Source organism: Lytechinus pictus, chromosome 11, assembly GCF_037042905.1.
Source record: "Lytechinus pictus isolate F3 Inbred chromosome 11, Lp3.0, whole genome shotgun sequence".
NCBI classification, from domain to species: domain Eukaryota; kingdom Metazoa; phylum Echinodermata; class Echinoidea; order Temnopleuroida; family Toxopneustidae; genus Lytechinus; species Lytechinus pictus.
In genome coordinates this window covers 25,396,720-25,414,165 of record NC_087255.1, presented here as the reverse complement: position 1 = coordinate 25,414,165, position 17,446 = coordinate 25,396,720, and the positions used below count along the sequence as shown (strand labels likewise).

Here is a 17,446-nt window from a genome sequence, read left to right as displayed (position 1 = left end):
GGTGTTGACTAAAAGCTCAAAATCATGTTTAATCAAACTGGTAAATCAATGACAATTCAAAAAGCTATTAAAAATGATGCAATATGATCAGTAGAGAACAAAATTATCTTCAAGCAAATCTGATCAAATGGTCGATTTTCCATGTTATGAGCTGTTGTATTTGTATTGATATTATCCCTAGCACCTGAGGGTCCACCGAGGAAAGTCCGAGTCCGTGTCTTCAACTCCACGACGATCAAGGTCCAGTGGCAAGCTCCGGATCCAGACCTTCAGAATGGCGAGATCCGTGGATACCGCATCGACTACCAGACTGTAACAGAGGAAGGTGAACCGATTGGCTCACCGCAGGTTGCCTTTGTTAATCAGCCAGATCTTAGGGTGAGTTTCCATCCCTTTCCTCATCTTATCCTTTTTTCCGTTCACCCTTTCTTTGTTCTTCTTATCCTCCTCTTTCTGTTTATAATAATTCTGTCTTCCTTGTCGTCTCCTTGGCCTGTTGAGAAAGAATAGCTTTTAAAGACAACTCAAATTATATGGAAGTTACAAATGTTCAAATGTTTGATGGTAACTCTTTATGTGGCAGGCCACTGGTGATCTTCATATTCATTGTCTCTTTCCTCATCACCTGTTCCTACTCTTTCAACTTCTCCACATTATCTCTCTCATCCATCTCTTCTTCCTCTTTCACATTCTTTTCATCTAAATCTCTTCCTTCATCTCATCTCACTCATCCATCTCTTCCCATCTTTTCCCTTCGTCCCATCGTTTACTTTCTTCCTGTATCCCACCTTCCCCACAACATTCCTCTCCCCTTCCAACTCAACATTCCCCCTCATTCTTTTCCTCCATTCTTCTTCCTTCCACCCACCCACCTTCATTCTTCCCTTCTCTATATTCTACCATCTGTCCATCCACTATTTTTCCTGTTACCTCCTCTCAAATGACAAGTGATCTTCATAGCGTGACCTCACAAATCTCTGTTATACCTGCATCAAAGATTTACAGAACATTACTTTAAAGTCTGTGTCTGTCAAATGATTGAAACCTGGTTAAAGACTACCATTTAGTAAAGCCCCCATCACACTTATTCCGAATCAAGCAGAATCAGCCAGAATTAAATGACTATTTTTTTAAGAAAAAAATAAAAATACATAGAATGCATTCAGAATGTAGTAAGAATGTACTTTGAACACCGTTCGATATTCTTTCCACTGGCCTGAATATTCCGAATGCAAATATAAAACCGTCAGAATTTTTAGAATGCCCCTCGAATATCCAAGAACGCAGCACAAATTTTAAACCTGACTCCATTGAGGCTCATTTCGACTCTAGTGTGACTAGTGTATGATGAGTTGCCTGGTAAATTTACCTTATTAGAACTCCAGTTGGGTGAATTCGGACCCCCTCCAATAATTTTTCTAGATTTTTTATCTTTATTCATTTCAGCTGATTCTGCTTGATTCCTGCTGATTCCTAATAAGTGTGATGGGGGCTTACTTAATGTGGATATCATTGCAATTATTTCACTTGTACAGTAGGATACCAGGCACCTCTTATTTGATTTTTCTTTGGTATGTTACATTATATATCCATCATCTCATCGATGAACTTGATATTTCTGAGTCAAGTGCCTAGAGAGGAGGTACTTTGTTTACCTATAAAATCTAATATTCCAAAGAATGTTATGTACTTGTAAATGCTTAACATTCCATTCCTTAAATCGATCTTTTCACCTGCTCAGAGACTGTATCGTCATTTGAGAGGAGTTTCTTTGTTTTTATCATTGCCATGGTGACCGTTCGTTGTTTATGTATATTTGCCTTTTCACTCACTTTTTGTACTGTACTGTAATGTTATTCTGTTGACTGAACCTCTTTTTCTAGACTCCCTGCAAATGTGAATTCTTTACATAGTACTTAAAAGGTTTATGGCCCGTGAAGTCTATTATGTTCTGCACTCTTTTATGTTGGGAAATGACAAAATAATTTGTCTCTCTCCTGAGTTTATTTCTTTCTCTTTGACCCTCTTTATAAACTCTTTGCTCTATAGTATATGGCTTCATGTTAACTGTAGACCTATAATTTTTTCCTCTCTCACTTCTTTCTATGTGATGTGCTGTTGTATTTCTCTCTCTGTCCTTTAATATTCTTTCTCCACTTCTCCAATCTCGTCTTATTTACCCATTCCCCTCTATTCTGCTTTCTCTCTTGCTCTCTCCCTTTAGCAACTTTTTTTTCCATCTTTTCCCCTCGTTATCTATCTCTTGCTCTCTTTATGTTGCCCACTCTGTTGTTTTGAGCTTTCTTCTCCTTTTCTTTCTTCTCTCTTTTTCTTACTCTGTAACTCCCTCTCCAATTTCACCCTCTTTCTCTCTGTTTTTAAAACCTTTTTCCCGAATGTTTCATTTTGTCACTCCTTTATTTGCTATTCCATCTCCCCCTCCCCCCTTTCTCTCTCCAACTTATAAATAATAGGCACCCCAATTTCTTTCTGTTTTCAATCTGAATGTGATCTACAATTCTACATATTTTGCGGTCATAAGATGACCCCTATTAATGTTTATTTTCATCCTTCTGGGATATGAAGTCTAAATGCATGATTTTGTGTTGCTGTCATCACATTATTTTATGTTGCATCATTGTCTGTCATGTGTATATTGTCCATGTGGATGTCATGTGTGTTTTCCATTGTTCTGTTTCAAAAATTCTAATTCACATGCTATACACTATCTCACTTAAAAAAATATCTGTCTGGCTGTAATATTTTTTTTTGCTTTCTTCATGATATTCATTTTCTAACCGGCAGCGGTTCAGATTGCATTTAGATATGATCTTTTGTGTGAAATCATTCCACATACGATCCAAAGTCCTCAGACCGACATTCACTTTTATTTACATTGAGCATGGGATCATTTTCAATGAATTGTCAATTCATGCATATAGACAACATTGTGTGTGGTTTGTTTATATTCCAAATTGTATCCACTTTAGAATGAGAAAAAATGATGAAATGATCATGCAACCATTGGAATGCAATAAAGAATCTTACATCTATTTTTTTAAAAAGATTCTCATCTTAGATTTATTTCTATAATGGATTACTTTTATTTATTCATCCCTCAAGTTTTATTTAAGAGCCAACATACATATACTGCACTACAGCGAGAGAACTACAAATATATACAAGCACATTGTGTATGGAGTATTAATATTTGCACACTGATATTCTGTACTCTTACTAGATGATCTTTTTAAAGATTCAATATTATTTTATTAAACCTTGCACCATATATTAAAAAAGAACACAACTATATTTGGGTCTGGTTATGATATAATGCAATTTGTAACTTTCAAAAAATGTTTTTCACTGATATATATATATATAGTAATAATTAATGGAATAATGTTATATGTATTTATTTTTATTATGAGATTTATTCATATTTATCTACCCATATAAATCTTTAACAAGTGCTAATTTATCAATAACCCCCCTCCTTCCCTTTTTAAACTTTTGTTTCCATTTCCGCATGTAGGAAGATACAGAGGATCAGGTAATAGTCTCGAGTTCAGACACCCTTGTTTTAGAGTTTCTTTATAGATGAGTAGCTCTTACTACCACCAGTATTAACAGATTTAGTATGTGTATATATATCAGAAAGAACAGACAGCCGCTTAGCCCTTCCCCAAACCTTTGCGCCCCTTTATCTTGTTAGGGTGGAAGTGTGTGAAGATGAATGAACAGATATGGATACTTGGTAAGACAAATGTGACTCATGGGAAGACTAAAATGTTCTTGGTGCATTTGAGAGACTTCCATGTATGACACAAGGTTAGTTGTGTTCCACAAATGACAGGCAGGTGGCACAACTTACAGAGGGATGGTACAATTTAAGGATAGATGGTACAAATGACTGATGGTTGGTATAAATGATAGATGGATGGTACAACTTAGGGATAGATGGTAAAAATGACTGATGGTTGGTATACATGTAAATGATAGATGGATGGTACAACTGACAGATTTAGGGTATAACTGATGGGCAGATAGTACAAATAATTAACTGGTATAATTATATAGATGGTAGAACTATCTGATTTATATTTCCGCTAAGAGATGTGTTTTTACAACTGACAGATGTACAGTACAATTGACGGATGAATGGTACAGCTGACAGATGGGTGGTACAACTGTCAGAGATATAGTAAGACTGATTAACATTTGTTACCAGTGATGGAGAAGCGATACAATTTCTAGTTGAACGGTACCATTATCAGATAGTACCAGCAGACAGACAGTAGTATTGACATAGATAATAGATAGATAATGCACATGACAGACAGATGGTACAGTTAATGGAAAGAAAAATAATGGACATACAAGTGGTACAACTGACCAAGGGGTATAATAATCAACAGATGGGTAGATATTGTATAACTGACAGTCATGTGGCAAAAGTGGTGCCACTATTAGATAAATGATACTGCTGACTCAGACCAACATATGATAGGAAGACTATGACTGACAGGCAAATATGCAATATTTAGCTATTGACTCAAAACATCACAGGGAGTGTTTCATGAAACGTCTTATCAGTGATTTTCCCTGACATATTTGGTGTGAGCCAATCACGTGCAAGCATTTCAGTAGTTGACAGACTGACCATTTCCATACAAGATTAAAACTGTTCATTCATCAAAGCATATAAAATTCTTTATAGAGTTTCCCGGGGAAGGTACGTCAATGTTTCTTCCTTTGTTGTATAAAAACGCACTTATGCTTTTAGAGCCACTCTGCACAACAGCTCAAAATATGGTAGTCACACACTGATCCCCATATTTGGTTGAGAAGGAAAAAGACACTACATGTACATGCGCTTTTTGTCACACTGACCCATTTTGTTTTTAAAGAATAAATAAAAAAATAAAAGCAAAACGAACACACAATTGATTAAAATGCAACGTATTAGCAGAATTTAGTCAGCATCGTAAAGAATTGCTTGAATTTTATTTAATTTTCACTGCTTTATGGTAAATTGCACATCTAATTTATGAAATATATGATGTTATATAATGCTAGAGCTTGCATCTGCTTGAAAGAGCGAGAAAGAAAAAAAAAGCAAACACAAAAATGTATTTAAAATGTATTTAATCATGCAGCACTGGCTTATACATATGTTTTTAAATATTTTAAACATAGCACATATTGCATATTTATCATCAAATGAGTTATTTTAGATGTGTGTTGAAACAAATAATATGAAGAGATAAACTGCAATGTAACTAAATGAAATAGCTGTTTGCTTTGGAGTAAATGCACTAATCACTAACATTAACAAATATGTTTAACTAATCCTGACTTTCTTGATTTTTAGAACAAATCCCTAACAAATATTCTAACAAATAGTTCACATTTTCTTAATCAGTTTATAGTTTACTTTTTTTTTTCACTGCTTGACTGTAAATTTGAAGAATTTGTTTGAATTACAGTTTTATATTGGGGGATAATTATTATTCACCCATTTGCCTGAGAATGAATGAAAATGTAAATTATAGTACATGTACATGTTTATATACAGACTTCCTGTTGCATCACAAAAGTAAGGAAAAATCAGCAAAGTCTGCATATTCATTTGGGGAAAATATCACTTGAAACTTTGAGTGGCAAAGATCTGGGGAGCATTTCATGAAGAGCTCCGTCGTTGATTTTCACTGACGAATGTCATAAGCTACACCAAATACTTGCATCTGATTGGCTGTGAGCAAATAAAAACCACTGACAGAACTCTTCATGAAATGCTTCCCCTACTATCGATATAACTACAAGTGATTTGTTAAAGAATTAAGCCCTGTTCATTTAGTCTTCTATTTATCCCAACATTGGGACTCTTAAACTTATCAATCATTGAGCAGTGTCTTCAACTTAAACTTATCAAACCTCTAGCTATGTCATCATATCCAGGGAAAACTTCCAAATTTGAGAATTTCCCAGTGATAAAAAAATCCCACCAATTATATAATCTTTTTTTTTTTTTTAATATGCATGCATACACCACTCATTTCATTCATTCATTTTTGCATGAATTCAGTTTTGAGATCTCATTGCATGAAACGACAAATGCAGATATAACTCATGACATAACCACGCTTCTTTCCACCCTAACAAAGTTTGTGCTCGATATTGTCACTCTGTGAAAATATCACTTGTTGCATCATGCATAACTTGGTGTATGATTGCTGTGGTTTTTTAAATCATTGAAGGCGTGTGTTTATTTCCCCTTGAAAGTGTCTGCAGTAATCCATCTTTACTACATCTAGTGAGTGCAGAAAACACTTTTGTGTCCTCTAGTATGGTTTCAAAGCCTGGAGAATTCCTATTATTATGGTAGTACCTTTGTTGCAAATTTGTAGATATCTTGATGAATAACCAGAGCTTATAATTATAAAGCTCTGGCCATTCTTTCTTACCTAAAAGATTGCAATTATGATCAAATTGGCAGCTGAATAATGATTTTTATTTTGAATCTTGGAAAAAGTTACTAAAAAAAATCCCCTGCTGTTAAGAGTTACTACCTAAACTGAAAAAAAAAAAGATAAAATGCATGATAAAATAATAGAGAAGTACATGGACACCGATCTTTCAAAATGGTATTTCTTCCAACTGAGCCTATCAAAGGTTATACTGTATTTGAAGAATCCTCAAGCAATTCCTCAGTGGTTCCTGGACAAGTGTACATGTCACAGTTGGTTGTGGGATTGGTGGAAGCGGTGCTATTTCAGCTGATTTTGGTGGGCATTCATAAGGCACCCTTGCAGAAGTATATGCCGCATTTTTCAGGAAGTGTCTTTTCAACACTTGCCTTGTGAGAAAGCCACTGTAAGAGACGCTTAGCTTGATTCCTACTGAAAGCCATGGCACAGACTTGAGTTTGTGGTGCCTAATTTATTTAATGATATTTTGTGGCTGAGTTGGTTCTCTGGATATTCTTCTGTCACACCTACACCTTTGCGGACACACCCCCACCTCCTCCTCCTCCACCATCCCCAAGAAAAAAATCTCCAAAGCAATGTGCCTTATGTATGCAAAGCTGGAATTTGGAGTGATTTTGGGAAAGTGCTCGAAACAACACGGTGCTTTGAAAATGAAAATGCTTGCAAAGTTTTTGACAAAGATGCCTTTGTCAAGCTGCTGTTCTTTATTGGCCAAGTCCACCCCTAAACAAGTTGATTTGAATAAATATAGAGAAATTCGAAATGTACAAACCAAAATTATAATTAATTTTGATTTGAAATAAAGAAAAGGTACAATGTTTCATAGTTTCTATTACAGTTATATGCGCAATACATGCAAATGAGAGATTCATTGACATTGCCCACTCACTGTTTCCTTTACATCATATTTTTCCTCATTAGAATAGAAGACCTGTTTTCACCTCCATAAATAAGCAGAATTTCCATCATGGTTACTGCCAAATCTACAAAAAAATTCAAATACCCCATATTATAGAGTAAAAAAAAAAATAGTGGGACACCATCAACTCTTTGTCATTGCTTACCATTCATATTATGCATATACACTATTGTGCATCTGAATTTAATGAAGGTTTTAGTGTTTTGCCTGTTTAATTTTTCTCTAATTATTCATTTGAATCAATTTGTTGTTTGGGGGCTTGAGTGTTTAGCAAGGGTTAGGGAAAAAATGAAATGGAAAAAAAAAGATGCCATTCAAGCACACAGCTGATTGCCAATGGTGGATAACATTCTTTGCATTTTCATTGACATCACTGGATCAATCACATGTCATGAGGACATTTTTTTAAAGGAAATGCTTGCATAATTAATTGCTTGTATCCCTTTTAAACTATCATATGTGTAGGTTGCTGTGCTAAGTGATCTTCTGCCCAAGACATTCTACTCTGTGGAGATCGCTGCTTTCACTGTCCGTGGAGATGGGATTCGAAGTACTACAGAGATCCAGCAAACGCCTGGAGAAGGTAGGTTGATAGCATCTCTTTTGTCTCCCATCAGTTAATCTCTCTCTCTCTTCTCTTTATATATATCTCTCTCTCTTATGATTTATTTCTATCATGTTCCTCTTATCAATATTTCCTATTTATCTTTTTATCTTTCTTCATTCTGTCTACCTTTTGAAGAATTATCTGCATTTTAACATCAGTGCAAGGTTTAAAGTACCAATAAATAATTCCAATTAAAAATGCATTGTAGCAGTGTCTACATGATGGCCTGCATATAATTACCATTTAGGTGATTTTATGCAGTACCCTTTGAGATTGGACTAGGCAATTATATGTATATTTCTATATTCTCTTTCTTGAATTCTGTATGTGCTCAAACACTAAGTAACTTCCATTAAACCTTACAATCTATCCGCAGTTCCGACCACCCCGGTGAACTTCGTTGTAGATCCTAACCAGGATGATACCTACACTGCCAGTTGGTCTCCACCAGTGGAGACCCACGGTGACCTGGTGACCTACAGGCTCAGCTACGGACCAGAGAATGGACGCTCTCTCTACCTGGATCTCAGGCCAAGCGAGTCACAGTCCTACACCTTTGATGATCTCAGTAAGTTCTCTCGCTGATCCATTTGATTTTTTGGTCCGTTAGAAACTGTAAATCGCAGCTAAATGGCTGAATTACATTGAGTTTACAAATGTAGGGGCGTCATGGTCTAGTGGTAAGACTCATCTTTTAATCTGAGGGACATGGGTTCGATTTCCAGCCATGGCGTGTTTTCCTTCAGCAAGAAATTTACCCACATTTAGCACCTAACAAGGTGGATAGAGGTGCTACAGTATATAAATCCTATATTTTATATATACATATAAAAATGCAGTATGCAATATAAAGTAATTATTATGTCTGTGGACATATCATCTCAGAATACTGAATATAATGAAATTCAAGATATATTGTGAATGGTGGCTCAGTGATGGAGAATGGGAGGTTGAGGATTTGATCCCTGGCTGAGTCATGCATAAAAAAATGTAAAAATAGGACCTTCTGCCTTTTAGCTTGATGCTCAGCATGTAGATTTGAGGATAATAATAATATGTTATGTTATGCAGGGCGCACTGGTAGAGCAGTTTCATGACTGAAGCGGCAACCTGGGTTAATAAAACATTGTTGATATTATTGTTGTAATATTGTTATGTTTGTTCTCTCTTTCCTGTAGGGTTGGGTACAAGATATGAGTTCAGACTGACTGCATCCAATGAAGAGGGAAGTAGCAATGAAGCCATCTTCTACTATACAACACGAGAAGGAAGTAAGTTCATGGAATTAAGAATATTATCCTGACCTTTTTCTTTCTCCAGGAAGATGCATTGATCTTACAATCTAAAAGAAGAGCAATGTTATTATTGGTATTGTAATCTTGAAGTAAACGTCTTTATGAATTCAGCTGTAAAAATACAAATGCAGCTGTGAAAGAGTTAATTATAAAGGCCGTCCCCATCTTAAAAAAATTATTGTGACTAATTCTGATTTACTTTATACTTACGTAAGTCTATATGATCTCATCAAAATGCAAGTAGTTAGCCTGACTCAAATAGACACTTGTAAACACTCCATAACATGAGGCTTATTGACAGAGAACCCATCAAAGAACAGTACTCACTTGCTCCTGCACAAACTACATCTATGTTTCTATGCATGTGGTAGAGTAACAACAAGCCACCATGCATCGATTTGATTTGATAAATAAATAGATTAGTTCGTGCATACATGACATTATCAACACTAAATTCCACGTTGCGCGTGGCTCACGCCATCAGTTCCTTGAAGATGGATACTGATGGCATGGGCCATGTGCGACGTGGAATGTAGTGTTGATAAATAGATTAATAAATACTCCATGTTCCACTCACCAAATTCAACTTGCTCTTCTTTCCAGCCCCCTCTGGTACCCCTATGAACGTAACCGCTGAGCCCGCCTCCAGTAGCTCCTTGCGAGTCTCCTGGGATCCACCCCTGGAGGAGGAACGCAACGGTCTGATCATCAAGTACACCGTCCGATACTACTCCTCCTCCATGCCCCACGAGCTGACCAACCGAACCACCGAGACTTGGATGCTCCTGACCGGTCTGGAAGCTAACACGGCTTATTCCGTGGAGGTCAGGGCTCACACCGCTGTTGGACCTGGACCTTACAGTACCAAGGATATTGCAACTACACCAAGGGAAGGTATGTCATGGCCGTAGTGTTCAAATCAGTGGTCCTGATTAGTTAAAAATTAAATTGGCTTTGATTTTTGGAGTTGCTTGCTCCTCTTTCTGCAACTGGCCTGTAGAGATATTGATGAGAGGTCTTTGAATCGTCTTAAACTTTGAAATTGTTAGAAAGACATGAATCTCTGCCACTCTGAATTATCTGATGTATCTTACTAATATGTTAGCCAGTTATGATGGGCTGTTATAATTAATAAGAAGGATGAACACAGAATTGAATGAATGAATAAAAAATAAAATAAAAAATAAAAAAATGTACTGTATGACAATCCTAATGAAGCAGTTTGAAAAAAAAAGAAAAAGAAAAAAGACAGAATATTCAAATCTGTGCTTTGGCATATTGAGTGAGCAGAAAAACCTGGAAACTGAAACTGAAATTTAGTCAAGTACATGTACAACAAAGCTTGATCTTTTGAATACTAGATAAGGCAAAAGAAACAGATTAAATTCCAATCTTCATCATGTCTCTGATATAGCTCCTGCTGGTCCTCCCCTTGATCTGCACTGTGCTGCTCCCCACGGCACCCAGCTTGAAGTCCGTTGGGACCACCCCAGCAACATCCAACGTTCAGGCCCTGGCTACAACTACCTTGTCTACAGCACCACCAGCGCTGACAACACGGAACCCAGCAGATGGGGGCGCCCTGTATCGGCGGGAGAGTTCACTACGCTAGAGCTCCGGGGTCTGCAGGAGGAGACTACGTACTACTTAGCTGTCAAACTGGATACGCCAGAAGGGAACTCCCCATTTTCTCAGATTATAACCTGTCTCACTGGAACATCAGGTAAGGGTTTAGGTACTTGGTAAATTGACCTTTGACCAATTGCCGCAGATTTATTTATATATTTTGAAAAACAAGGGCAAATTACGTAGTTGTATATAATTGAAATATAAGCACTTGACTAAAATAATTTTCTTCATGTATTGTATTTGACTCAATAATTACATGAACATTTAAAGTCAGTCATCAGTATACTTCAGTGGTAAATATATATTTTTCATGACCATTCAGCTGGTCATTGATAAACAATGAAATTTAAAATCATTCATGAATATTCCATGTATGATACCAAACTCTTCCCTGTTCCTTTCATTTGAAGCTACAGTGTGTCATGTTCTTAATATGAGAATTGGAATGATCTTTAACTTCTCATTTTATTATTATACTTATTCTCTTTTTATCAAACCGCTAACAGCTCCATCAGAGCCGCGATCATTTGATGCCCACATCGCCCCTGATAACACCATCAGTCTTGTATGGGCGGAGCCCAGCGATATCCCAGGCAAGCTCAAAGATTATGTGGTAAGTTCATGATTCAGTTCTATTATGACAATTCCATTTATGTGTACCAATATTTTAAGGTATTTTGACATGAAAATATGAATGAGGCAGTTCAATATCAGGGCCCCATCTTACAAAGAGTTACGATTGATCCGATCAATCGCAACTATGGACGGCCAGCTATGTCAACATGTATTATGCATGTTTGTTCAAAATATTTTCTAATTATGATGTATGTTCATGCATTCATTGTTTATTTGAAAATTCGCTGTGCTTCTCTTTGTTTACAAAGGACATTGTGCCAATCGCCTAGAAAAAAAATCATGACACTGATGGATTTCCATAGAGTTACGCTTGAGCAGATCAATCGTAACTCTTTGTAAGATGGGGCCCAGGTGAACATTTTTCCCTATCTCAATAAGTGAATGCTGCTTTGAATATAACTCTTAGCTGGGTTATTTGTATTTGTATTTAATTGCTTTATAAATGATTCATGTTATGATGTATGTTTCATGTATTATTTGAGAAACAAGGATTCATTTTTTTTTATACACTGATTGGCAGAGTATATACAAATGTATTATCAGTGATATGTAATAATATGCAACATTTGTAGTGCTAAATGCAATGATTGTAGCGCTGCACTTACTTCATTCACAAGTAGAATGTTGAGTCACAGATTTGCTTATTGAACAGAACCATTTATTTTTGTCTTGCCCAGATCAAGTATCGAACTAGCGACGATTTCAGGAGGGAGTACCCCAATTACTACGATGGCGGCGGTGAGATTGAGATTCTTGCCACAGAGAATCGTGTATCTTTGGATAGTCAGCTGTTCCAGCCCAACATGGAGTATGAATTCAATATCACAGCCAGGACAGAGGCTATTAGGGGGCCACCTGCTACTATTTTAGTTAGAACCAGGATACAAGGTAGGAGACAGATCTACAGGTTTCTTCTTATCAAAGAATCATCTAAATGCAAGTTCATTAAAATTTAATTAAGTCTATTAAATGTACTCCAAGTATGTTACGACAGGGATTTTTATTTTTGGTATCTCATGTAACATGAAAGTGCTACCAGTCTTGCGTAAGATGCGTGGAACTTAAAACCACAATAAAAGGCAAACACACCCTATATACATGTAGGAATATAGGAGCTTCAACAATGTCAGCAAATCTGCCTACTGTTCTTACATCACCCATGTGTATTTTAATTTTATTTCAATACAGCTCTGCAGCATATACCAAAGCCTACCATCCAGAACAATACAATGAATGGACAAAGTATCAAGATAGCACTGCCCAGGATTACCCAGAATGCCGCTCTCTTAGAGTAAGTATAAAAAAAAAACCATTCTCTTGCAGAGAAGTATCAAATAGTTTTATTCATATCTAGTTGAATAAATATAAAACGAACGATCACTGTCTTGGCGAGGATAAGTTTTCTTCACTATTAGAATGTAAGAAGAGAGCTTAGTAAAGAAAAAAGAAGCATAAATTGTAAACAAATATTGACATTTTGGGCTTTCCATGATTTTAATAATAATAAGAATGGTGTTATTCTATAAAGCATACACACAGTCCAAGACACTCATGGCATTAATCCAGCAAAAATTCCTTTAGATCTATACACAAAACTACAAATGTATATGTAAACAAATTCTACAAATAGACCTTTAAATCACAAAATACAACAAAAGGTACACAAATAAGCACACAGTTAGACCATGTCTCTTAGTTAAAATGAACTTAGAAATACAGGCCAATGATTCTAGCATACTTTCAACCTTCTCAAATCCAAACTTTGGTGATGCCCTCTTGGGAGGGTCATATTGCCTTCCCTTGCCTCTACGCCTCCACGATAACATCAATATGGATTTACTTAATCATGTCTCTCCATTCTTGCAGTTACCTGTACATCATCGTCATCCCTCTGAGCCGGAACAAAAACGGCGAGCCCGTCCCCTTGAGCATCTCCCCGAATGACCTCAGGACGGAAGACCTCGTAATACCATCCCGCGGCAGGAGGAGCGTGCATCCTCGCAGGCGCAGGGCCGTCGCCCCTGAGATGCAACCGTACATCGCAGCCAAGTTGACCGGGGAGGAGATGCCGGAGTCGTTCGTGGTCGGGGACGGGAGTCAGGTGAATGGGTACAGAAACAAGCCCCTGAAGGAGGGCGAGTTCTATACCATCTTTACCAGAGCGGTTATTCTCAGTGAGAATGGGGTAAGTGTCATTTACTACCATAGAGTCAGTGTATGGGATGTTTCCACTAAATATGTTACTACCACAAATCAATGATTCTTCTGAGATAGATCTGAAAAATGAAAGGAATTTTGTAAAGGAGATACTTTTTTGGGGTGTTTGGCATCCAAAAAGCCAAACTTAGCACTTAGAGTTGGAAAAAAGGTCCCCTTGAAATGCCCTTGGGTTCAATACAAATGTGCATTAAAGCATATCTTTTAACCCTTGTGCAAGAAATAATTTACTGGTGCATAAGATGAAAATATGTTGAATATTCTAAAATAAAGCATTTTTAATGGGGTGGATGCTGTTTGAAAATATATCCATGAATAAAAGCATGAATTTTCAAGATTCGCATGTAAGGGTAAGGAGGGCAACAGTAAAACCCAGTTAAATATTACTGATAACAATAATGATAGCAATAATAACATTGTTGTGTATTTGTAGAATGCAAGCACCTTTCAAAGACTCTCATGGTGCTATCCCAGCATTATCCCAGCATTATTTCTCTTGTGTATTAACAACACCACATAATATCTACAAATTAACCTAAAGATTACACTGAAAATATAATAAAATCTCCTTTCTCTTTGTACCCACAGACCAAGCTCGAAACCTCCAGTCCATTTGCTTCTCCCATCAAAGCCAAGCTGCCCGTCTCTCTTCCACAGGAGACTCCTAAATCCAATGACCTTATAATCATCATCGCTGCAGCCGTCGGTGGCGTAGTCGTCCTCCTACTGCTTGTCCTTGTCATCATCTTTGTACTCAAGTAAGGCGGAAGCTCGTTACATCAACCATGAACCCAAAGGGGTACAATGTCTCCCTTAGGAAACACTTTGCAGTCTCTTTATCCCAAGTGCCAGCAATTATATCTGGAATAGAAGGAGAAAGGGAAAAATGTACTAAAATATTGATACTATTTCCAGTCAAATATATGTGGTGCTGATCCTGATTAAAAGCCGTTTATCATTAGTTAATCATTCCACATTCTAAATTGGCAATGCGATTGAAATGACAAATCTCTGTTTAAAAATGTGATGTGGCAACTATTCATTTAAAATTGACTTTATCATTTATTTTGACTTATGTTATATTTTTATTTGATTTTTTCTTCTTCAAAGTATGAAAATGAAAAAAGGAATTCAAAACTGTTGCCAATTTAAGGAACAAACACAGATTAATATTGAACTTATAAAACCTACCTACTCAGAGGAGAGGTGTAATGTAAGTTTCAGTGTCAAAGAGGTGCTTAATAGGTGTCAAGTGTTCTGTATGTCACTAGTAATGTCAACCAAAACAGATATGCAATTAGGGTGCAGAATGGTTTGTTTACTGTAGAGGTCTCATGTAATAATTTTTCAAAGTTTACATTGCATGTTGATGTTTCCTCTTGTTTAGAAATTAATATAGAAGTATTGAATTAATCCATAGCAATCCACTTAGTATATTGGAATATATGAGGCTAACTCAGTGAAAAATATATACATTTTTATGTTAGGTTATAACAAAACCTTGGTCTTGATCCATTATTAACAATGCTCACTTTATCCATTCCTTCCTCTCCTCCCTTTCCTCCATCCTGTGAATGCTGCCCCTCCTGCCCGGTGTACCCTACCCTCTCATCTCCAACACCCATAGGAGGTAAATATAGACTACTAACAAAGATATGAGAACAGTCTTCATATAAGGTGTATAAATTCATGTACATGTATTTGCTTGAATACACAGGAAAGAGAGAGAGAGAGCGGGAATAGGATTGAGAGTGAGAGACAGAGACATACAGAGGGAGAAGAGAAGCAAAAATCGAAACACTAAAGAAGATCATGTTTTTATATTTTACAGCTTGAATTAAATGAATAACTTAGTATATGGACTATGTTATGAAGTTATATTTTGATGTTTCATTATGTCTGTGTAATTGGAAATATTTTTCTTTTTAAATGTTACTTCAGTTGTCTCCCATCCAGCCAATTTTTTGTGAATCTTCAACTTTTATTACTGTAGCTTTAAATGTAAAATATAGAATGTACTTAATGCATGGGACCTATATTTATAACATGTTGTTTACCTGTTAAATATCACCATATCTAGAGATGTAATGGCTGATTTGATTACTTGTTTTTATTTTTTTAGACGACGGGATCCCCGGCCTCCAAGCACAAACAAGAGAAAAGAGAACACAGAGAGCAACCTGGCAGACCCTGTCGAGATGAGGAGACTCAACTACCAGACTCCAGGTTAGATTCAATCAGAGTTTTTGTTATTATCATTGTCAACATCATTGTCATCATCATGCTCACCATCTCCATCATTGTAATCATCATCATCACATTAGAATAAAAGTATTGATATATATTTATATATATATATCATCAAATTTGTCAACATTTCTTCAGACATTAATATGATTATTGGATGAATAACTGTTAAATGTTATCATCAGTTTTATCAATATTTATCATGAAGAATTTTAATTTTGTAAAATTGTCCACATTGGATTTGAGTCAAACCTTTGTGTATTTATGCATTCCAAAATGAGTCAGGTAAGAAAACATAAATCAATTAATCTTCTCTCTGTACATGATTATTTCCAAACAGCCATGATGTCCCACCCGCCAATCCCAGTCTCCCAGTTCCAAGAGCATATAGAGAGGTTAAAGGGCAACGATAGCATGCTCTTCTCACAAGAATATGAGGTAAGTATCACCAGTTCCTTTAGCCTTCCTCGAAGTATATCCTAGTGGAGTATGCTTGAAAGTCTAATTTATATTGTTTAGTTCGTTATGTCTGTAAAAGTACATATACATGTAGCAGATTCTTTGAAACTTGTTTTCATAACCATGAGCTTATACATAACTGTTATGCTTACAAGTAAAAATGTTGTTCTCTATTGATATAGCGCCTATATGTAATGTATATACACTGTCCACTACATTTGGAACACTCTACTTATTTGAATATTCTATGCTTTAAGAATAAATATCAGAGTTGCACTAGTGTGTCAAAAGTTTAAGAGAGAGAAATGTAATTAAAGCAAACAGATTGAATTATTTTGCCGTAGAAAGGAAGTATTGCTTTTTAAGTTCATGATTGGCAATGATAATGATTATTTCGACTTTATACATGTCTACTGGATGATAATAATCATGATATTAACATTAAATTTGTATGTTCTTTGTTTTCTTCTTGAATCCAATAGTCGATAGAGCCAGGCCAGCAGTTCACCTGGGACCACTCAAACCTAGAGACCAACAAGCCCAAGAACCGTTACGCCAACGTCATCGCCTACGACCACTCCCGGGTCATTCTCTCCCCCATGGAGGGGTTGCCTGGCAGCGACTACATCAACGCCAACTACTGCGATGGGTACCGCAAGCAGAACGCTTACATCGCCACACAGGGGCCGCTCCTGGAGACGATGGCAGACTTCTGGAGGATGGTGTGGGAGCAGAGGACGAACACCATCGTCATGATGACAAAGCTGGAGGAAAGAAATAGGGTGTGTTTCTGAGACAGTTTTGTTCTTGAATTTCTTTATGCAATTCTCATTCAGCCCTTATTGATTCAGAGCCATGGTAGCCTTTCCTTGATGATGATTAATGTTTTTTTTTACAAGTACACATTGTTTTTGTATTCTGTTTGAAGGGGAACTTTCAAATGAAA

At 36.5% G+C, this 17,446-nt stretch overlaps 1 protein-coding gene across 2 annotated transcripts in view; it reads left to right on the top strand.

Moving 5' to 3' along the window:
• Positions 1 to 17,446, top strand: part of LOC129271072 (tyrosine-protein phosphatase Lar-like) — a 42,837-nt gene that overhangs the window by 13,654 nt on the left and 11,737 nt on the right. Inside the window, exons 8-22 of one of the 2 annotated variants that reach the window (XM_064106206.1) lie at positions 182 to 378; positions 3,536 to 3,553; positions 7,876 to 7,993; positions 8,394 to 8,585; positions 9,196 to 9,288; positions 9,916 to 10,206; positions 10,727 to 11,035; positions 11,448 to 11,554; positions 12,255 to 12,465; positions 12,766 to 12,868; positions 13,444 to 13,762; positions 14,383 to 14,552; positions 15,917 to 16,020; positions 16,382 to 16,479; positions 16,983 to 17,282. In XM_064106206.1, the coding sequence (XP_063962276.1) occupies positions 182 to 378; positions 3,536 to 3,553; positions 7,876 to 7,993; positions 8,394 to 8,585; positions 9,196 to 9,288; positions 9,916 to 10,206; positions 10,727 to 11,035; positions 11,448 to 11,554; positions 12,255 to 12,465; positions 12,766 to 12,868; positions 13,444 to 13,762; positions 14,383 to 14,552; positions 15,917 to 16,020; positions 16,382 to 16,479; positions 16,983 to 17,282 (2,630 nt within the window). The remainder of the gene's footprint in view (positions 1 to 181; positions 379 to 3,535; positions 3,554 to 7,875; positions 7,994 to 8,393; positions 8,586 to 9,195; positions 9,289 to 9,915; positions 10,207 to 10,726; positions 11,036 to 11,447; positions 11,555 to 12,254; positions 12,466 to 12,765; positions 12,869 to 13,443; positions 13,763 to 14,382; positions 14,553 to 15,916; positions 16,021 to 16,381; positions 16,480 to 16,982; positions 17,283 to 17,446) is intronic. The other variant, XM_054908426.2, reaches the window with a different exon arrangement.